Source organism: Salmo salar, chromosome 19, assembly GCF_965601325.2.
Source record: "Salmo salar chromosome 19, fSalSal1, whole genome shotgun sequence".
Lineage (NCBI taxonomy): Eukaryota > Metazoa > Chordata > Actinopteri > Salmoniformes > Salmonidae > Salmo > Salmo salar.
The window spans coordinates 19,464,068-19,483,644 of NC_138309.1; the positions used below are offsets into that span (position 1 = coordinate 19,464,068).

Here is a 19,577-nt window from a genome sequence, read left to right on the forward strand (position 1 = left end):
GGTGAGCAACACGCCAGTTGTGAAGCAGCAGGGATCAGCCCCCCAGCCCTCCCCCCAGCAGCCCCTCCCCAGCGACAAACCGCACGGACATGACATCGCCGCCTCCCCAAGGACACTCCAGCGCCAAGGGTTAGCCCACATTTACAGTTTTGTCATTAGCAGACTATTTTCTTTTTGATTCATCACTGGCTGGAGCTCTTTGTGACATTGTGTTGAATGTGTTTGTGTTTTTAAAATGTTTTCAGTGAGAAATCTATGAAAATCATAATTTAGCAGATGCTCTAATCTAGAGCGATTTACAATTGGTGTTTTCAACTAAAAGAGGTAAAACAACAATTTATCATTGCTACAAAGAGTCTTCAAGAAGCTCTTGTGTACATTTCAGACTGATGTGAAGAGAAAGCAGAGAACCTCAAGGGTTGATGTACAATGCCATGATCATGCCTTGTAAAACACTGTTTACATATTATTTCAATATGTAGTGTTGAGGTGCCACCTGCTGGTGGGTTAATGGACAACAAGTCTTTGATAAATTATTGTGAAGACCCTATTGCAGGGTTCCCCAACTGGCGGCCCGCAAAATTAATTCTGAACATTTTAGTTAATTCACTTTTTTATATATATATATATATATTAGACCTGAGACGCAATGTCCCAAGAAGGAAGTGACCCTACCTAATTAATGCAAACTTCATTCATGAGGAGAGAGAAGGCAGGAGACAGTCCACTAATAAAGCAGGTAGCGGACCATTTTTTTAGGTGCTGAAATGTAAAGCTGCAACCGCAATCAATAGGAGGTGAACAGCGCCTGGCGCTGAAAATATAGCTGACTTGTTACACAAGTGGCGCCAAGCCACAGATGGAGGAAAAACTACACCAGTCAAGTCATTCACTTCCACAATAATCTTCATATTAATTTGACTTTACAAACAACAAGAGGGCTTAATTGGAGTGTTATTTCCTCAGAGCCAAGGCCCATATAAAATAACTTGGCCCACCTCAGCCAGTCGGTTATGTGGCTAAACAGCATCTTTCACAAGAAAAGAAAAATGGCCTAATAGAAGTGAGATTTGTATTTATTTATTAGGCCTACTTACAATTTCAACTAGCAAACAAGGTAGCATCCTACATAAAACAATAATTTCATTTTAAAAAAGCGCTGGGCAGTGTCTGAGTGTCTGTATCGGGAGACTCGGGATAACCTTCTCCTGTAACGACAAACAGAAAATAGTGTCAGCATGAGACCTGCCATGGGTAAGCACATCATTAATAATAATAATGTTAGTAGCCTATTTGATTATTTATTAAATACTAAGTTACTTACTCAATGGGAGGAGTTGCATTTCCCCCCCGGACATGATCTTGTGGATGTCAGGTGAGAGGGATGTGATGTTGATGTGCAGTCTGTCCTCCATTGACTTATGTGAAAGCCGGTTCCTGTTGTGAGTCTTGATTGTGTTCATAGGTTCTAAACCTGCATTGCTTGCTGTTTGGGGTTTTTGGCTGGGTTTCTGTACAGCACTTTGTGACATCAGCTGATGTAAGAAGGGCTTTATAGATCCATTTGATAGAGGAAAAGAAGGACTCGCAGATGTAAGTCGAACCAAACATTATTAGCACATAAAATGCAAATGTCTTTTGTGCTGTATTCCTCTGAGCATGCCAGGACTCAGCACTCCGGAGCGCATCCCTGATTTGGCTCAATGTCTGGAATTCAATCAGCTCAGTTTGAATTGCAGCCTCATCCAGCGAGGGTATCGTTTTCTTGCCCCCTGGTACCTCTGCCTGTCGTTTCTTCAGTGTGCTGCGCAGTAGCCTTCCAGAGGACAAGTCCAAATTGAAGACTCAAGCTTCCTGGTAAAGGCCTCACGTTTTTCCACCATGTCCTCGACTGTTTTCCCTCTTTCTTGTAAATGCAGATTTAACCCGTTTAAGTGACAGAATATGTCAGCCAAACCAGCTACGTTAGAGAGGAATTCCTCAATTTCCAGAATACGAAGATGGTCAGCTGCTGTCATTTCGCTTTTTCGGACAAAATCCACAACCCGGTCATGCAGCTCATAGAATGGCTCTTGATCTTTTCCTTTCCTCAGCCAGCGCACGTTGTTGTGAAGCAGGAGATCATCGTGGGTGGCCTTCTCTGCTTCGGTCACAAGCTCGCGGAAAAGACAGTGTTGTGTGCTTGATGTCCCCCTGACAAAGTTGATTATGCGCATGACTTTATCCATCACATCTTTCAGCTCAGCGTTTATAGTCTGACACACAGCACACTCTGATGGGTGAGACAATGCAAGCCATTCATTTGTGGGGCGATTTCCTTCAACCTGCTGAACAGGCCCATGTGTCTGCCCACCATAGCAGGAGCCCCGTCGGAGACCGCAACGTTTTCTAATGACAGGCCATGCTGCGTAAACAATGGTTCCAGCTTTGTGAATAGGATGTCCCTGGTGGTGTGTCCTTCCAGGGGAATCTGTGCCAGTAGCTCTTCTTTAAAGTCATTTCCATGAAAATAACAGCCATATACACACAACTGTGCTACATCGGTGTTGTCAGTACTCTCATCAATAGCCAGGGGAAAATGCTCAGCCTGACTGAGCACCTCCAGAACAATCCTATGCACATCATCCGCCAGAGCACGGACACAGTGTCCGGCTGTTGACGCAGACAGGGGCACCTGTTTGACAGACGCAATTATGCTATCCACAGACTTGTCTGTAGCCAATTCCTCAAACTTGTCACCATGCACGTTTTAAATAGCTCCGCGTCTGTGAAGGGCATTTTGTGTTTGGTTAGAACCCAGGACGCTTTTAGGAAGGCACTTGTGACCTGTTATTTTTGTCAGGCCACAAAGGAGGATTCTGCTGCCATGTTTGTAGCTTGTAGTTAATTTTTCTGCGCCGGGCATCTGTCTGGGGCGGGAAGGCCGCTTTGAAAGTACCGTGCTTAGATTCATAATACTGTCCGAGATTGAATTCTTTGCAAACAGCGACCTTTTCATTGTAAGTAAGACACACTGGCTTGGTTTTGGAGAAAGATGGTATGAGGAATGCATATCTCTCTGTTCATTATTCTCTGAAACTTAGATTTTCATTATCCACCTTTCTTTTGATACTTTTTGAGAGTGACATGTTCTCTTGCTATCAAGCTAATTGTTCTGAATGAATGTTGACATTAACAGTAGTGCAGACTACAGTAGGCTACGTAGACCTGTTTTTCCCCACCAATCAACGCACTGAGAAATAAACATAAAATAATAATTGAATAGCGAGATTGGTGATTTTATGAGCTTAATCAGATCGAAATGATGTTATGGTCACTGAATTTATGTACTGATCAGATGTTAAACATTTAGTTAAATTTGTAGTGTAGGCTTATTTGTTGTGCTGATATATACTAATTATGTTCTGGCCTGCTGACTATTAACTCAGGAAAACAATTGTCCCGAAGCCAAACCTAGTTGTCAAACCCTGCCTCATTGGATTGCACCATCGTTTAGTTCTTTAGACTCTAAGATGTTGGTGGCTGCTTAGCTGACAAACAGAATTGTTTTTAAATGGTCATACTATGGATAGTTCAGCTATTTGATTTAGAATTTTTGGTCCCCTTTAGGTGTTTTTTTTAAATATTTTTTTTATATACACATACTGTATTTAATCAATTTTTGGGGTAGGCATAAAACTACCTTCACACTTCCATTGTTTGTTTTTTAACCAGGTTACCTTCATACGAGCCCTGTGACACTTGTTGGGGTTGTATAGCAAAACGGAGAACACCCTTTCCAGAGAGTTTGTAGGCCACACCGTTCTGACACTACAGACGGTTTCACAGGACTGTTTCCCGGGACGTCTCATGGTCGGTCAAACACCGCTCTAGCTCTGCCACCTTTCACTGCAGATATCTCTAGCTTAAACAGACAGATTTTAATGGGGATTTTTTTTAGGCGCATCAATCGACTCTATGGGGCTAACCAGCCGAAATCGCACACAATCAAGTTCAACATGTCTGATGTAATTGAACTGTTAAGCGGATTTAACCATATTATGATTCACAAGCCATTTGAGTCGATACTACTTTTTGCAATACATTACATTTACATTTTAGTCATTTAGCAGACGCTCTTATCCAGAGCGACTTACATGCATACATTTTTATTACATTTTTACATACTGGCCCCCCGTGGGAATCGAACCCACAACCCTGGCGTTGCAAGCGCCATGCTCTACCAACTGAGCTACAGTGGGACCACAATACTGTATCACAGTGGGTTAACTGCCTTGCTCCGGGGCAGAATGACAGATTTTTACATTGTCAGCTCGGGGATTCGATCCAGCAACCTTTCGGTTAGTTTCCCAACGCCGCCCCACTACCTTTGTACTTGTTGATCTTATTCTGTGGTGTTCCATCTTGTCCGATATGATCAGTTTGACCCTCTCCTACAGTCTCCTCTGTTACAACAACAAAGTTGGCAATAGTGTTATTACAACAGAATATAATTAACCCATAATATGCAGAATTGGACTGAACCCTCTCCTCTCGTTGCTCCTGTCATTCCACAGCAGTCAGAGGAGTCCGTCCCCAGGTCCCAACCACGCCCCCCCCAGCAGTAGCAGCAGCAGTGCCCCCACCACCTCCACACCCTCCAGCTCCTCCACCCGGCCAGCCTCCTGCTCCTTTACCTCCACCCTAGCCTCCTGCTCCTTCACCCCAACCCTAGCGTCACACTTCAATGAGAATCTCATCAAGCATGTCCAGGGCTGGCCCGCTGACCACGCAGAGAAACAGGTAGGTTACGCATCCCAGGAATCTTATGTATTATTAGTTTGTTTTTATTTTAACAGGTTGTCCAATTTGATAAAATACCTGTTTTTCTAGGGAGATCGGTCAAGAGCTATATATAGATTTTAGCTTTATTTGGATACCTGATTCATGTCGTTATTTTGATGTGAACCTACATTCATTATGCGTTGATCAGAGTCATGGCTGTTGGTATTTGATTATGTCTTGTCATAATTTCACTGCTCTCTGCTTCGGCTATCCCAGGCGTCCAGGCTACGTGAGGAGGCTCACACCATGGGAAGCATCAACATGTCTGAAAATTGCACCGAGCTCAAAAATCTGAGATCCTTAGTTCGAGTCAGTGAAATTCAAGCGACATTGCGCGAGCAGAGGTAAGAATCCAGACCCTAATTGCCAAGCTAACATAGCAATATGTTAAATTATTTAAAATATTTTATGTCGACTAATACATGTTTATTTTTTACTCTTTCCTCTAGGATATTATTTTTGAGACAACAAATTAAAGAACTTGAAAAGTTGAAGAATCAGAATTCCTTCATGGTCTGAGGACTTGACTTGAAGAGTGGAGAGGATAAGGGGGAGAGACCCATTGCACATGGTTGGAAGAGAGCTCTTGGTTGGGAGAACCATTGTGTTCTTGTTCTGTGCCCAGTCTTAACACTTTTGAGCTGCAGTTGGATTGGCTTTGGACCACTGGACTGGGCTTTGACGGGGCTGGGTTAGGTGGAGAGAGTCTGAGTGGTTGATGGTTGTTGTGGAGGAGGAGAGCAGAGAGAAGGGTTAGACATGGCTTGCATCCCAAATGGCACCCTTTTCAATTTATACTGCGCTACTTTTGAACAGGGCCAACAGGACGCAACCATGGTTGGTTTTGTTTGCACCCTGGAGATGTAGATTTCTTGTAGATGTTATCCATGTTGTAAATATGTTTTGTAGATGACTGAAGCCATGGAAAGCCATGTTTATCAAAGCTTTTGACATCCGAACTAGTCAACGTTATGCCCGAGGAATCAACAGCTTCAGTTCATAGCCTTCTTCATGTTAAACGCATCAGTCGGGCGATGTCCCAAATGGCACCCTATTCCTTATATAGTGCACACTATTCCCTATATAGTACACTACTTTTGACCGGAACCCTATGGGCCGTGGTCGAAAGTAGTCCACTATATAGGGAATAGGGTGCCATTTGGAACGGAGGCACTCAGTCTGCAGACTTCAAGCTTTTTTGTTAATAGATCAGTGAACCATTGCCTTGAGCATGTCTGTGACCTATGACCTGCATGGAACTGGAAGATAGCGTTATAATAACTGAAACATAAAAAAATACCCTAACGCCAACAAAACAAACTCCCGTTTTTAGTTTTCTAGTTTTCTTTGCTCTTGCATAATAATAATAATAATGCTCCATGGATGAAACCCAGGCTTATTTTACATATGTATTACCCTCTGGTGGAAGTATTAAGGTTACACAAACACACACAATGTCTCTCAAATGGCACCCTTTTCCCTTTATATGGCAGTACTTTTTGCAAACGTAGTGCACTATATAGGGAATAGGGTGATGTTTGGGAAACAGGTACCCATCTCCACCATCCTCCTAAAAAAAAAAGGTTAATCATGCCTGGTTGCAATGGTTCAGAGATCTGTTTGCTCACAGTAGCCAAACCAGTGCCTGATGGTGTGATGGAAAAAATATGAATGAAAGAGAGCACAGCAATGTGTTGCTTTGTTTACATCAAGGTTAATTCCCGATGCTAGTCCCTCCCTAACCCTGCCCTGGCCACACCCATTACATGCAGAAGCCCAACCCCCTGGTCCAGCTCTTCTGAGGAGCCGCAGAGCAGTTGTCTTTCTAAAAACCCTGGCCACACCCATTACATGCAGAAGCCCAACCCCCTGGTCCAGCTCTTCTGAGGAGCCGCAGAGCAGTTGTCTTTCTAAAAACCCTCCAGTTGGTTTTTTCTTTCTCCAAAACTTTCCAGCTAAGTTATTTTTCTATTTTTGGGGGGGAGAACTGTACTTTTATTAAATGTGAGGTGGCACCATCTCAGTTCAACTAAGAGTTCATTCCTATGTACATTTGATAAGGTAATAATGGAGTTTAAGAAGAGGTAAAAAAACAAGTTTTATTAAAAAGTTGCAGTGATTACTAGTATATCAGAATGTTATAAATTATTGCTACACATTTTTCTTTGCACCCTGTTAGGAGTGAGTGAGTGAATGAGTGCGAATGAGAGCTATTAAAGAAGCGGTTTGGGGCACCACCGAGTCAAGGTATGGGGTGCGTCTGAAATGGCACCGTATTCCCTTTTTTACTGCACTACCTTTGACCAGGGCTCATAGGCAAGACTAAAATGGAGAAGACAGCAATGTCATCATTTTCAAGATTCTTCAGCAGGTGCACTGGAACCCAAGTGGAGTGCCCGGGGAACTTACCTGAATGATGCAATTGGAGCTCTTGGCATCCATTTGTGTTCTTTATGACATTGTCTCAGTCTTCTTCCTTTTAGTCTTCCTGCCCATAGGGACTGGTCAAAATGTAGTGTACTATATAGGGAATAGGGTACACTATGGTCAGAGGTCGAGCAGGGCAATGACAGCCAGGTCACAAGGTCAAATGTGAAATGTACGTATTGTAATAAACATGCTAAACTCAAGCGAGCACTGGTTATTTTATTGGAGTTTTCTGTTAGGTTTTACATTGTATTATTACTATTATAACGCTAGTGCCTTGTTGAAAGTCTTAAGTCACACAGCCTCTGACATGGAAATAAATGTACCAAGTTTGTTTTCAGTTTGATCAGAAACAAAGATATTCAATAAGCATGTCATGCATCTATCAACATCGGGTTGTTTTGGCACTCCAACCCAGAATTGCATCTTTGTATATGTTGTGTTTGTTCCCCTGTTCACTCTGAGTCAGAACGGGAACAGTGTTTCTATCCCAAATAGCACCCGATTCCCTATGTAGTGTACTACTTTTGACCGGAGCCCATAGGACTCTTGTCAAAAGTAGTGCACTATATAGGGGATAGGGTGCCATTTGGGAACCACATGTGTCCTCAGCTGTGACATGGTTTTCTCCACTGTTCTATTATTCTAGTGAGTCTGTGATTTGAGCTGCACCAACACATTCAGTAAATGTGACCACATTGCTTTGTATATTGTTTTCCTCTGAGTATATTGAATAAAATAAATAAAATGCCTCTACAGAACCAAGTTGTCTCTGTTTTGCTCTTTCAATTGAGTTATTTTTGGTTAAAGTGCTTTGTGCCGAACTTGCCTGAGTGTCAGTCTGTGCTATCATGTTTACTCACTGTCAATTCAGACATGTTTGACTTGGCAATGACCCCAATGGAGTAGGTAAAAGCGCAAACTGATCTGGTACCAGGGTAGTTTGTTCCAATGTTGACACAATGAACATGTTAAATGTGTCCAGTAATATTCCATTGTATTCAGTCTGGTGTATGCAAAATAAACGCCACACAACTACACATTATTTGAACCCGTGCAACAAAGAACCATATGTGCCTTTTTAGATTATAGCGTATTTTGTTTGTTAGAAGGCATATAACGGTTCTTGTGACTGTTCAAGTAATCCTTTTATGTTGAAGATGGGAATATCACAAGTGGACTGCTGCCATTAGGAATCTGGCAATGCTTGCCAGTCCTCCCTGTCCCCTCTCCCCACTCATGTTTATCTCCTAGTTGTCCTGCTTTCCTTTACCCAATGATACTCTCCATTTAATATTCCAGTTTTCCTTCCCTTTACCCGGTTCCTACTCCAGATTTCTCTGCAGGACATGGAACTCTCTTAAAATCAGTAGCTCTACTGAGAAGGGCTCCAGTTAATGTCACTGAATACAAGGAGTATGGAGACGGCAAAGGCATAGTTGAAAGGAGGTAACGAGTTATATTTTACATTGAACAGAACCCACACCACATCAATGTTTCACACATGAAACCAAAGGAATTCCACGATTTGAACCTTGAGTTAGTCTAGGCTACAGTAGTGTCACTGATTCTACTCATCGCTAGATGGCGCTGTTGTCTTTCCCATGTGATTGCACACCACAAAGAACCAGGTAGGTTTGCCCAACGTAATTCTTGTACGTTTCCTTAATTTATGACGCTTGTACACTATATCAAATAATTAATCTAGCTGTCTTTGCTTTTTATACTCTGTTGCCAAACTTTGTAATAAGCATTTTCTCTCACCAGAACTGCAAGATCACTGGACCGTAGACCGCAGTGCTGAAATGAAGCAACAGCGGCTGTGAAATGTGTCATTTGGAGACTACAGGCTACTAACTGCAGTCATTTTCTTGTAAAGGTATGGATCCTTCTTGAAGATTAAGCCACTTTGGTAAAATGTCTGGCTGGCTTAATCACAGTTTTTATATATATAAAAAAATCTAAAGCCTGATGAAACCTGCCTCTGACAAGGCGGGAAGCTGATAACATCTTAGAATGGAAAAACATCGACAGTCAGTTCCTGTCAGTGACGTTATTTAGCCTAGTAGTTGTCTGAGTAGTCCTGCAGTACTTAAACTTATAGGAAAAATGTACTTTAGAATTTAAAAATACCAAACGTATAGGTAATAACTGTAGCTTTCATACAGTAGGCTTACATAAACTCAGCAAAAATAGAAATGTCCCTTTTTCTGTCTTTCAAAGATAATTCGTAAAAATCCAAATAACTTCACAGATCTTCATTGTAATGGGTTTAAACACTGTTTCCCATGCTTGTTCAATGAACAATAAACAATTAATGAACATGCAACTGTGGACGGTCGTTAAGACAGAAAACAGCTTACAGAGGGTAAGCAATTAAGGTCACAGTTATGAAAACTTAGGACACAGAAGAGGCCTTTCTACTGACTGAAAAACACCAAAAGAAAGATGCCTAGGGTCCCTGCTCATCTGCGTGAACGTGCCTTAGGCATGCTGCAAGGAGGGATGAGGACTGCAGATGTGGCCAGGGCAAGAAATTGCTATGTCCGTACTGTGAGACGCCTAAGACAGCGCTACAGGGAGACAGGACGGACAGCTGATCGTCCTCGCAGTTGCAGACCACGTGTAACAACACCTGCACAGGATTGGTACATCCGAACATGTAGGCCTGTAAGTCAGGTCCTCATCAGACATCACCGGCAACAACGTCGCCTATGGGCACAAATCCACCGTCGCTGGACCAGACAGGACTGGCAAAAAGTGCTCTTCACTCTTTGCTTGTTGTCATTGCAGGCAATCTCAACTCTGTGCGTTACAGGGAAGACATCCTCCTCATGTGGTACCCTTCCTGCAGGCTCATCCTGACATGACCCTCCAGCATGACAATGCCACCAGCCATACTGCTCATTCTGTGTGTGATTTCCTGCAAGACAGGAATGTCAGTGTTCAGCCATGGCCAGCGAAGAGCCCGGATCTCAATCCCATCGAGCACGTCTGGGACCTCTTCGATCGGAGGGTGTGGGCTAGGGCCATTCCCCCAGAAATGTCTGGGAACATGCAGGTTTCTTGGTGGAAGAGTGGGGTAACATCTCACAGCAAGAACTGGCAAATCTGGTGCAGTCCATGAGGAGGAGATGCACTGCAGTACTTAATGCAGCTGGTGGCCACACCAGATACTGACTGTTACTTTTGATTTTGACCCCCCCTTTGTTCAGGGACACATTATTCCATTTCTGTTAGTCACATGTCTGTGGAACTTGTTCAGTTTATGTCTCAGTTGTTGAATCTTGTTATGTTCATACAAATATTTACACATGTTAAGTTTGCTGAAAATAAACTCGGTTGACAGTGAGAGGACGTTTCTTTTTTTGTTGAGTTTATATGACATACATGTATGTTTTATGAAATCCTTATGTAAGGTGATGAAACTTTGTCGCGTGCCGAATACAAGAAGTGTAGACCTTACAGTGGAATGCTTACTTACAAGCCCTTAACCAACAGTGCAGTTCAAGAAAGAGTTAAGAAAATATTTACCACATAAACTAAAGTAGTAAAATAATAAACAATTAACACAATAAAATTTAAAAAACAAGGCTATATACAGAGGGTACCTGTACCGAGACAATGTGCAGGGGTACAGATTAGTCGAGGTAATTTGTGCATGTAGGTGGGGGTGAAGTGACTATGCATAGATTATAAACAGCAAGTAGCAGCAGTGTAAAAAAAACAAATGGAGTGAGGGGCATTTGATTAATTGTTCAGAAGTCTTATGGCTTGGGGGTAGAAGATCCTTGTACAGTGTGTAAATTATAACATAGTAATTAGGCTAATCGTTTTTTTGTCCATCTGGGACCTAAAAATGTCCTACATGTCGAACACACGGATGCACTGTAGATCAGGTCTCTCATAAACCTGTGGTGAAGGCTCAAATACTCACAGTGGGTCCTGTTGGGATCAAAGTCTGCAGGCTACATTCCCAACTTGCTCAATCTTTGAATGTTTGATTAAATTAACTGAGCCGAGGCTACTAATTAACCGTGGATAGCTACCTTCTACCTTTGTAGTACGCAAGAAAGCATTAACAATTAATGGAGCCACCCAATCTTTCCCTAGACGAGACGACCTCAAACTTGATATGACACACACGTCTAAGAGAGGATGAAGACAGAGGTGTCAGAGGATGTCTGTCTTACTCTGCTCCCGTCTCGGCTGGCAGATGGAGACCCTAGGTGAGAGAGACGCGGGGGGGGGGGGGGGGGGGGGTCAGTTCTAAACTGACCTCTTGTTTCTCTCCACACAGGTGAGTGGATCACTGGCCAGAATCCCGTCTGGACTGAAGGGGTCCCAGGACATCCTCTACTTAGTCAGGTAGTCTTCAACTCACCCCCACTTATCTCCCATTCTCTATCTATTGACAGGTAAGTGCCGTCATTCCCTCACAGCCCAAACAATAGCTCTCTAGGCAGGGATCCTGTAGTCAGGCTAAAGAGAACCCAACCAGGCATCACAGACAGACAGGGGCTTGACATTGGCAGGACAAACGGCTGCAGACAGACAGAGCTCTCTGTCCCCGCTCCCCAGCGAAGTATAGTGAATTTACCTCTTTACGCTGATCCTGGGTCAGTTTTGCATTTCCCCCACTAATGGTTAAGATCACGATTGGGAGGGGGAATCTGATCCCAGATCTGTACCTAGGGGAACCTCACCCCGGGGGCCCTCAGACGACTAGCCCTATACACACCCTTGTTGTCTCTGAGTCACACCTCCAGGTGTGGACAGTTTAATGGTCAGCAACATGAAAAGCCCCAGTCTGACCAGCTCACCGACACTGATCACCTCAGCATGAAAACACACACTGTTTTGTTTTCTTACCTGTTCTCTTTTTTGATTATGCAGTCAATCTATCTACTAGGTTTTACCCCAATAGCTGGGACTGACTGGCCATCATGGGACAGATGGGGGACACGTACAGAAATAACATGGCATAGTTTGTCCTGTCCATACTCAGTGTCCTACTTTGCACCAACTGTTTGAAACTAAACAGCTTCTAGTATTATTCAGGCATATTAAAATGACTGAACAAATATTTGAGTTCATTTGATTGATTGGTTTGAGTTGATTTGAGTTAATTGTATTGATTGGTTTGAGTTGATTTTAGTTAATATGATTGATTGATTCATTAAGGCATTTTTCGTGCAAGGGAGTATGTGATCTACAGTTGAGTTTAGACACAAAGGGCATTTCACTCTGAGTCAGTAGATGGCGTCAATCGACCATACAGCTGTGATACTGGCAAAATGCCTACCTGTCGTGCATGGAACATGCCATTCGTGATGAATTGATAGAGCTAGAACCTCAATGCCTATTGGATATTATTTTTGTCTGAGAATATCACACCCTCTATTTAATTTCTATGGTTTCTTAGAATTGCTTTTATTTTCGGGAAAATGGCTATTATGTCGAACAGTTGCCCCCAAAAGCCAATAGCCTACACGTAGACTAATTAACCTGAGGGAGAGCATAATTTCAGAGCACAGTAGTAATTTTATGCTTGTTATGGAAAGTTGCAAGGGCTGTGGGAAATATGTAACTAAACTACTTATTGCCACAGTTGTCATTTTTAGAGGCAGAAGAACAAGTTAGGTTTAGTTTGTTGAATAGATTTGGGTGGATGATGATGCACATCAGGGATAGGTCTGGCGCCTCTCAGGAATTACCGACAATTACCGATAATTGCTGTCAATCCAGTTATTTCTGTACGTGTCCCCTTGAGCGGAATCGCACCCCTTTACCCTTTGACACTGAGTCGATGACCATCTATCTGTAGGGCAAATAATTAGGCCTGCGCGTCTCTATGTCTGCTCTCTCTCTCTTCTCCATACTCTATGAAAATTCGTGTCCATTTAGACCCACAAGGCTAAGCTTTTAGAACTATGCGAGTAGGCCTATGACATTTAGCTACCGTCGTGAGAAGGTCGCCGTTGTTGCCCTTTTCTGGGGATTCTGCCTGAAGGGGTTTATAATTACGGGATAGAAACAGGCAAAAACTGCTGCTGCACAGTTATCCACGAGAATGTTTGATGCTATCAGTGCAAAACCTTACCTAGCTGTCATTCCATGTAGCCTGTAATCTCTTTCCTTCACAGAATTCTTAAATAACCAATACCACATTGGTGAATAATGCTTCACCTTTTTCCTGAATTATGTTTGTGTGGTTGTAATCTTTCATTATCCTAACTCAATCAATCAGCCTTTAAAGTAGGTTTTTTTCTTAATTCATTCTTTTCATTTTTCAAACCAAACATCAAACAGTCTGCATCCTAAACAATCAACACCTCAACGGATAGTGACGGTTTTGAGTTGAGCTGGTTGCTTTTGATATCGATCGGAGACCAGTGCTGCTGTGTGTTTTGCATAGAATTGTTGGAGGGTAATTGAGTGTCAGTGTCTGTCTGTCGTCTCAGTGGCGCCATATGCCTTTTTGGATTGCTAATTTCTCTAACCGCCTGTCCGCTCCGCCCATAACATCCATTCTCACAGGCAGAAGCAATCTAGATATCTCCGGGCTGGCGTAGCCTGGGGAACCTGCTCACGATGGCGTCGGCCTGACGAGGCAATGCGGATGACACTATAGCTACAGACAGACATGTACAAATCAGCTAATAGCCTAGTCTGTTTGGAAGTTCACATAGTGTTTGTTTTCATTATTAGGCTATTGAGGTAGAATGTCATCTATGGTTATAGTTTATACACGTTTCTAAGGCATTTATAGGCATATTTGATGCTGCTATTTAATCAAAAACAATGTCGCGTATCCAACGCCACAGTCTGCAAAAGGAGTGAATCAAACTGTAACAATGTTTCTTCACTTTTACTGTAGCCTAGTCAGCACGATAGACTACATCTCACTATCAGTAAGAGGAATGATAAATTGTGACCGCCGGGTGAACCAATGGAAATGTAAAGTTCATGAAGTATGCTAATTGGGCGAGGGGTGCTCCAATGGGCGCTGGTGGGGCGGAGTTGTGTTACGTAGAGAAGTCTGGCTCGGATATTTCTTCAACTCCAGGTCCACTACCCGAACTCGACTATTGAGGTGTTGGTGCGAGAGTAGACAACATTTTATTCACATTTCGTTGTTTTCGGATTATAAACGTTATGCTTGACCATCATCGCGGATGTGTGTAAAGTCGGATTGGACAAGTAGTCACAACATTTATCCGGTTTTCTACTAAAGGAATGTTTTTTTCTTCCTCTTTTCAGAAACTAACGATACAAGTGTTCCGCATTTCCAGTAGGGCTGTTCAAGTACACCAGTCGGCGTTTAGGCTTTTTCTCATGTAGCCTAGTTTTCCTATGCAGGGAAAAGCCTTTCGTTTTTCGTGTGCTTTTCTTACGTCTTCCGGTGGATTGTGATTGTGGCAACTATTTCTTCTGTAGATTTCATGTAACCGTGTCTTCGAGCTCAGCCCTGCGGGTTTTGGTACTTGGACAAGAGTGACTAAAAAGTTAGGCTACTTGTCGTAAATGGATCGCCATTCCAGTTTCATTTCCATTTGGCTACAACTGGAACTCTGTGCCATGGCTGTTCTTCTCACTAAAGGTAAACTTTGATCCCTTAAAACATGCCTTCATGTACCCTTTGCCTTTTTCTGACCAAAGGAAAAAGTTAAAAAAGGGTGAATGCGAGAAAACAGGGTCAGAACCTCCAAAGGCCTAATCATTGCTTTCTTATCCGTTTCCATTTGCGCAACGTTGAATAAGTCAAATTATTAAACAACGCAGTTTTGTCAACAAAATGACTTTCTCTTCGCTCTCTTTAGTTTTCGAACTTTGATCTTTCCTATAATAAAGAATGATGCAAATTAAACAAAAACGTTTCCGCGCATCCAGGTGGCGTGTTTTCTATAGCTGTTTCTAAATCTCAATAACTTTTAGTTTGTTTAATCTACTATATATTCCAACACAGGACAGGTGCCATAACATTGTTATAACTAAGAAAAACGTAACTTTCTATACAGTTTGTGGTCTGTGTTTTCCCCCATGAGTTCCTATAGCAAGGCCTTAACAGACCGAATGGCCCTAATGTTTCTCATAATTCTCGCGCTAGTGCACATCAATGGGATGTGTGGTATTATGTAGCCTATAGGCAATAGGGTTTAATGTAAATACTTCAACTTGAGTCTCCAAAGTAGAAAGCAAAGCCCAGTAGCTACTACGCTACGGATGTTTGGCTCCTATATATAAAGCATTTGGCAATTACGAGACCATATTTATTAGTTTGTTGCCGTAATGCCATTATAATGTGTTTAGGGCCCTGTCAATGGTCAGCGCATGATTAATAAGATGACAGCATGTAACTGGAGACTGGAAGTAGACAAAAAACATCGTGTAACAACATACAACGGCTGTGTTTATTTGTGTGCGTCTCTGTGTGTGTTTTTGGGGGGTAGCTGTCTTGTAACAATGTTAATTAGCCTTTAACTAGTAAAGCTATGGATTTATATTGGAAATTATAACAGGTCGATACAAATAGCTTGTGCCATATTTAACTTGTTGAACTCCATAAAAATGTTTTCAGTCATTTCAAATAATCTGACTATAAGTGAAACGCTATTCGTAGCATTTGCTGAGCGTTTTTAGCACATTATTTGTTGCGAAAAAACGAATAATATCAAGGTTGTTTGGTGGAAGCTTTTGAGATGAGAAGCCGAGAGAGCTCATTGCGCCCAGCCCGTCCTGACCACACTAATTCTTGCGTGAAAGCTAAAAAAAGGAGACTCCTGGGCTGCTCTCTCACCCCCTTTTACGAGTTTCCATTTGGGTTGAAAGAAAATTGACTTTGGAAAACAAACCACTAATTATAAGATACACGGTTCCTGTTTTATAATAGGGACGGACTAAAAGGACCATTTTGCACGGAAAGGGCTTAACCTCGGCGTATGTGCTGCATTTCATTTGAACACGTCTACTTCTCAAAGTCTTTCAGGGGTTACCTTGTCATTTACATGCGTTTTGCCAATGTCAGTTCAGATCCGACTAGACAGTCTTTAAAAGACAAGTAGTCTGGTTTTCGATTAAAATGTCTAAATAGCAAGTTGAGATCATTATTTGGTTTTAAAAGTAAAGTAGATATGCTATTGGCTTATGTTATTCTTGGATATAACAGCCATGTGTGTGTGTGACTATATCAAATATCTATCTGAGAAGTTAATAACATTTCCACAAATTTGACTACGAAACGCAAGATTTCTCCCCTGTTGGAATATGTTTTGATTTCCCAAACTGCTGCCCAGTTAGAAAAGGCAGGCCTTGTACGCGGAAAAGTTTCAAAGCACAAACAATTTCATTGAGACGTTATTACTAGATAATATGTAGAATGTGTGGTCAGTTATTCTTGAAATGTTGGAGAATAGGCTACTACTTAGCCTACAACACTTCATAAACGAATCAAGTAGGCCTATGACTAACGCGTCGTATTTCTTTTCTTTTAGGAGAAATACGGTGTTACTGTGATGCCCCCCACTGCGTGGCCACGGGCTACATGTGTAAATCTGATCTAAACGCCTGTTTCACCAAGGTGCTGGACCCAATGAACACGAACTCTCCCCTCACGCACGGGTGTCTAGATCCCGTAGCGAACGCTGCCGACATATGCAGCTCTAAGAACACAAATGCCCTGAGTGAGGGTTTGTCTATGCTGGAGTGCTGTCACGACGACATGTGCAACTACAGAGGCCTTCACGACCTGGCTCACACTAGAGAATCAACAGGTAAGAAAAGAAGAGAGAATCAAAACATGAAATGGCTCTGACTGGAAACATTATGGGTATTATTTTATATTCTGTTCTATGAGGTTTCTAATGTGTGACAGACAGAGCAACCTAACTGACAATATCTAGTGTAGCCTATTCAGGTCACCTCCTCCCTGTAATATTCTGAAATAGTGTTTAAATGTACCATAGCCCTATACTGTAACTGAATCAAGCACAGAGGTTAGTTTAATGGTCTTCTGTAATGCATACACCTTTTTCTAATTCCCACCTTTACACAGCTTCAGTTAGCTTTTTTTATGGGTTGCAGCACAGCGGCAAAGAGAGGAGCGTTGGGGGCAACCGGTTTACCTTAAGAACTTGGACGCAGATCAGATATTTTTTGTTGCATGTGCACCATGCAATTTCTCCACCGAGTAGAAATGTGCCTTGTAGAATATCCTTTCACAGGCTACATGTAGGAAGGCATAAATACTAGCATCATTGAGTTATGAAAAGGTGCACATTCTTACAGAGAGGAAGGGAGAGCTCTCAAGTAGGGCTTTCTGTTATGAAAAATATTGGAGTTTAGCTAGTTTATAAGCTGAAATTCATTTATTTTGGCTCTTATTTTGGATAAGGCTCGGCGACTCATTTCATTTCCCTTCTGAAAGCAGGAGCCAAGTTTCCACTGGAAATCAGTGTACATTAGACAATAAAATAACCTACTTTTCCTCTTGTCTCCTCCTCCAGACCACAGCAGGTACCAGCCTGAGAGCAACAACCGTCACCTGGTCACACGGGTACAGGAGCTGGCCTCGGCCAAAGAGGTGTGGTTCAGGGCAGCGGTGATCGCGGTGCCCATCGCTGGAGGCCTCATCTTGGTCCTTCTCATCATGCTGGCCTTACGGATGCTCCGCAGCGAGAACAAGCGGCTGCAGGACCAGAGGCAGCAGATGCTGTCACGGCTCCACTACAGCTTCCACGGCCACCACACCAAGAAGGGGCACATGGCGAAGCTTGACCTGGAGTGTATGGTGCCCGTGACAGGACACGAAAACTGCTGCCTCACCTGTGACAAGATGAGACAGGCAGACCTGGGGAACGACAAGATACTGTCTCTGGTACACTGGGGGATGTACAGTGGGCATGGGAAACTGGAGTTTGTATGACTTACTTTTCTAAGTTTGTTTGACTTTACTTAATGTCGTCCCCGTCCCCCCCGCCCAAAAAACAGCCAAGACTGTCTCCTCTACTCGTTGGGTTTTCTCTTTTAATTATAAAAATGAATACCCCGTTTTGTCTATTTTACTTAACAGATGGGTTTTTTTCAATGGAGGAAAAAAAAGAGGACTAAACTGAACGCAAGCCTTGTGGTTTTTGCTAAAGGAGCACTTTACTTGAAAATGAAAGGCAAACCATCGAGGCTGTATTTAAACTTGAGGACAGGACTGACCGACGGACTGAGAAAGCTCTGTCAAGGCCCTGTCTGCATGTGGAATCTGGACTTTACACGGAGCGCTGAAGGATTCCAAATCTGTCTTATTTGCACATTTGTAAAAAGTAAAATAAGTTGTTTTGCTTAAAAAGAAGCTAAATAGAAGAAGACTTTTACACTGACACCAGGGTTAAACAAAAATAAATAGTTAAATAATTCAGTGTTGACTGTAGGTGTGTGCACTCCTCTGTGTACGTTTCTTGATCCAAGCCTATTGTAAAGATTTAAAATATATATATTTTTGTCTGAAAGAAAGACCCTGTCCTGTGTGTTCTTCCTTGCTGTGTGAAAGAGAGGAACAGAGAGCTGTGGCTTATGTCAGATTTCTTATCGAGCTGTTTTTTCCCCCTGGTGTGTTCGTGTGTGTACAGTACTATGGAAGAGGATGTGTAGTGAGTGAGAGGACCACACTGCCATGGTGGTGGGACGTTTCATACCCAGACGGTGGGAGTGTGGGCCGCCGTGGCGTGTGTGTGTAGTATCAGGCGGAGTGTGTTGGCCGTGTGGTGCGTGTAGGACTGACTTCACAGTGAGGCCTTGTTTCACAGTAGTACTCCACATCTGAGTCATTCTTGAACCTCCTCCAAAGGTCAGGATTTCGCCTTCAAACACATTCGGTTTCTTTCATTGCACACGCTGGATTCCTCCTGGAAGTAGTGTGGCTATTTATTTTATACTCGGTCTACTGCCAGTATAAGCCCTCCCCATTCAGCTACTCTGAATGTGTTTCAGTCAACACACTAACCCTCCTGTATCCCAGCTTGTGTTGATGAAGAGGGCTCTTTTCTTTGCCAAGCGACTAGGCCAGTGATTATGCCACAATTCACACTCTTATTATGCAGCTTAGAAATAGATCTCAAACCTGAGGTTGCGCATGCGTTTTATTAAGAGAGTTATGCATGGCTTATCAGGAGCGTTAATATGGAACCCACAGAGTTATAGCTTCAGTAATGTGAAGACTGTATTTCTCTTGTTGTTGTGTTGAAAGCCCCTTCACTTCTTTTCTCCCGTCTGTTTGGTAGGCCGCCTACTTTATTACGTGGTAATACTTCCCTGGTGGTACGTGTATCTAGCTG

At 42.7% G+C, this 19,577-nt stretch overlaps 2 protein-coding genes across 3 annotated transcripts in view; both read left to right on the forward strand.

Annotated features, from left to right (window-relative positions):
* The window catches only part of LOC106578550 (WW domain-containing adapter protein with coiled-coil-like), a 41,501-nt gene extending 33,489 nt beyond the window's left edge, over window positions 1–8,012 (forward strand). Inside the window, exons 10-13 of the mRNA XM_014157505.3 lie at window positions 2–129; window positions 4,557–4,782; window positions 5,041–5,168; window positions 5,274–8,012. Of these exons, the coding sequence (XP_014012980.1) occupies window positions 2–129; window positions 4,557–4,782; window positions 5,041–5,168; window positions 5,274–5,343 (552 nt within the window). The 3' untranslated portion in view covers window positions 5,344–8,012. The remainder of the gene's footprint in view (window position 1; window positions 130–4,556; window positions 4,783–5,040; window positions 5,169–5,273) is intronic.
* Window positions 8,013–11,388: 3,376 nt separating this feature from the next.
* On the forward strand, window positions 11,389–18,756 carry LOC106578551 (BMP and activin membrane-bound inhibitor homolog). Of its 2 annotated transcripts, XM_082965659.1 has the most exons (4): window positions 11,389–11,480; window positions 11,552–11,619; window positions 16,746–17,024; window positions 17,757–18,756. In XM_082965659.1, exons 3-4 carry the CDS (start codon window positions 16,796–16,798, stop codon window positions 18,173–18,175), a joined length of 648 nt encoding a protein of 215 aa, XP_082821785.1. In that variant the 5' UTR covers window positions 11,389–11,480; window positions 11,552–11,619; window positions 16,746–16,795; the 3' UTR covers window positions 18,176–18,756. The 2 variants fall into 2 exon arrangements, with proteins under 2 accessions (XP_082821785.1, XP_014012981.1); XM_014157506.3 differs by lacking the exons at window positions 11,389–11,480; window positions 11,552–11,619 and adding an exon at window positions 14,313–14,854.
* Window positions 18,757–19,577: the final 821 nt, after the last annotated feature.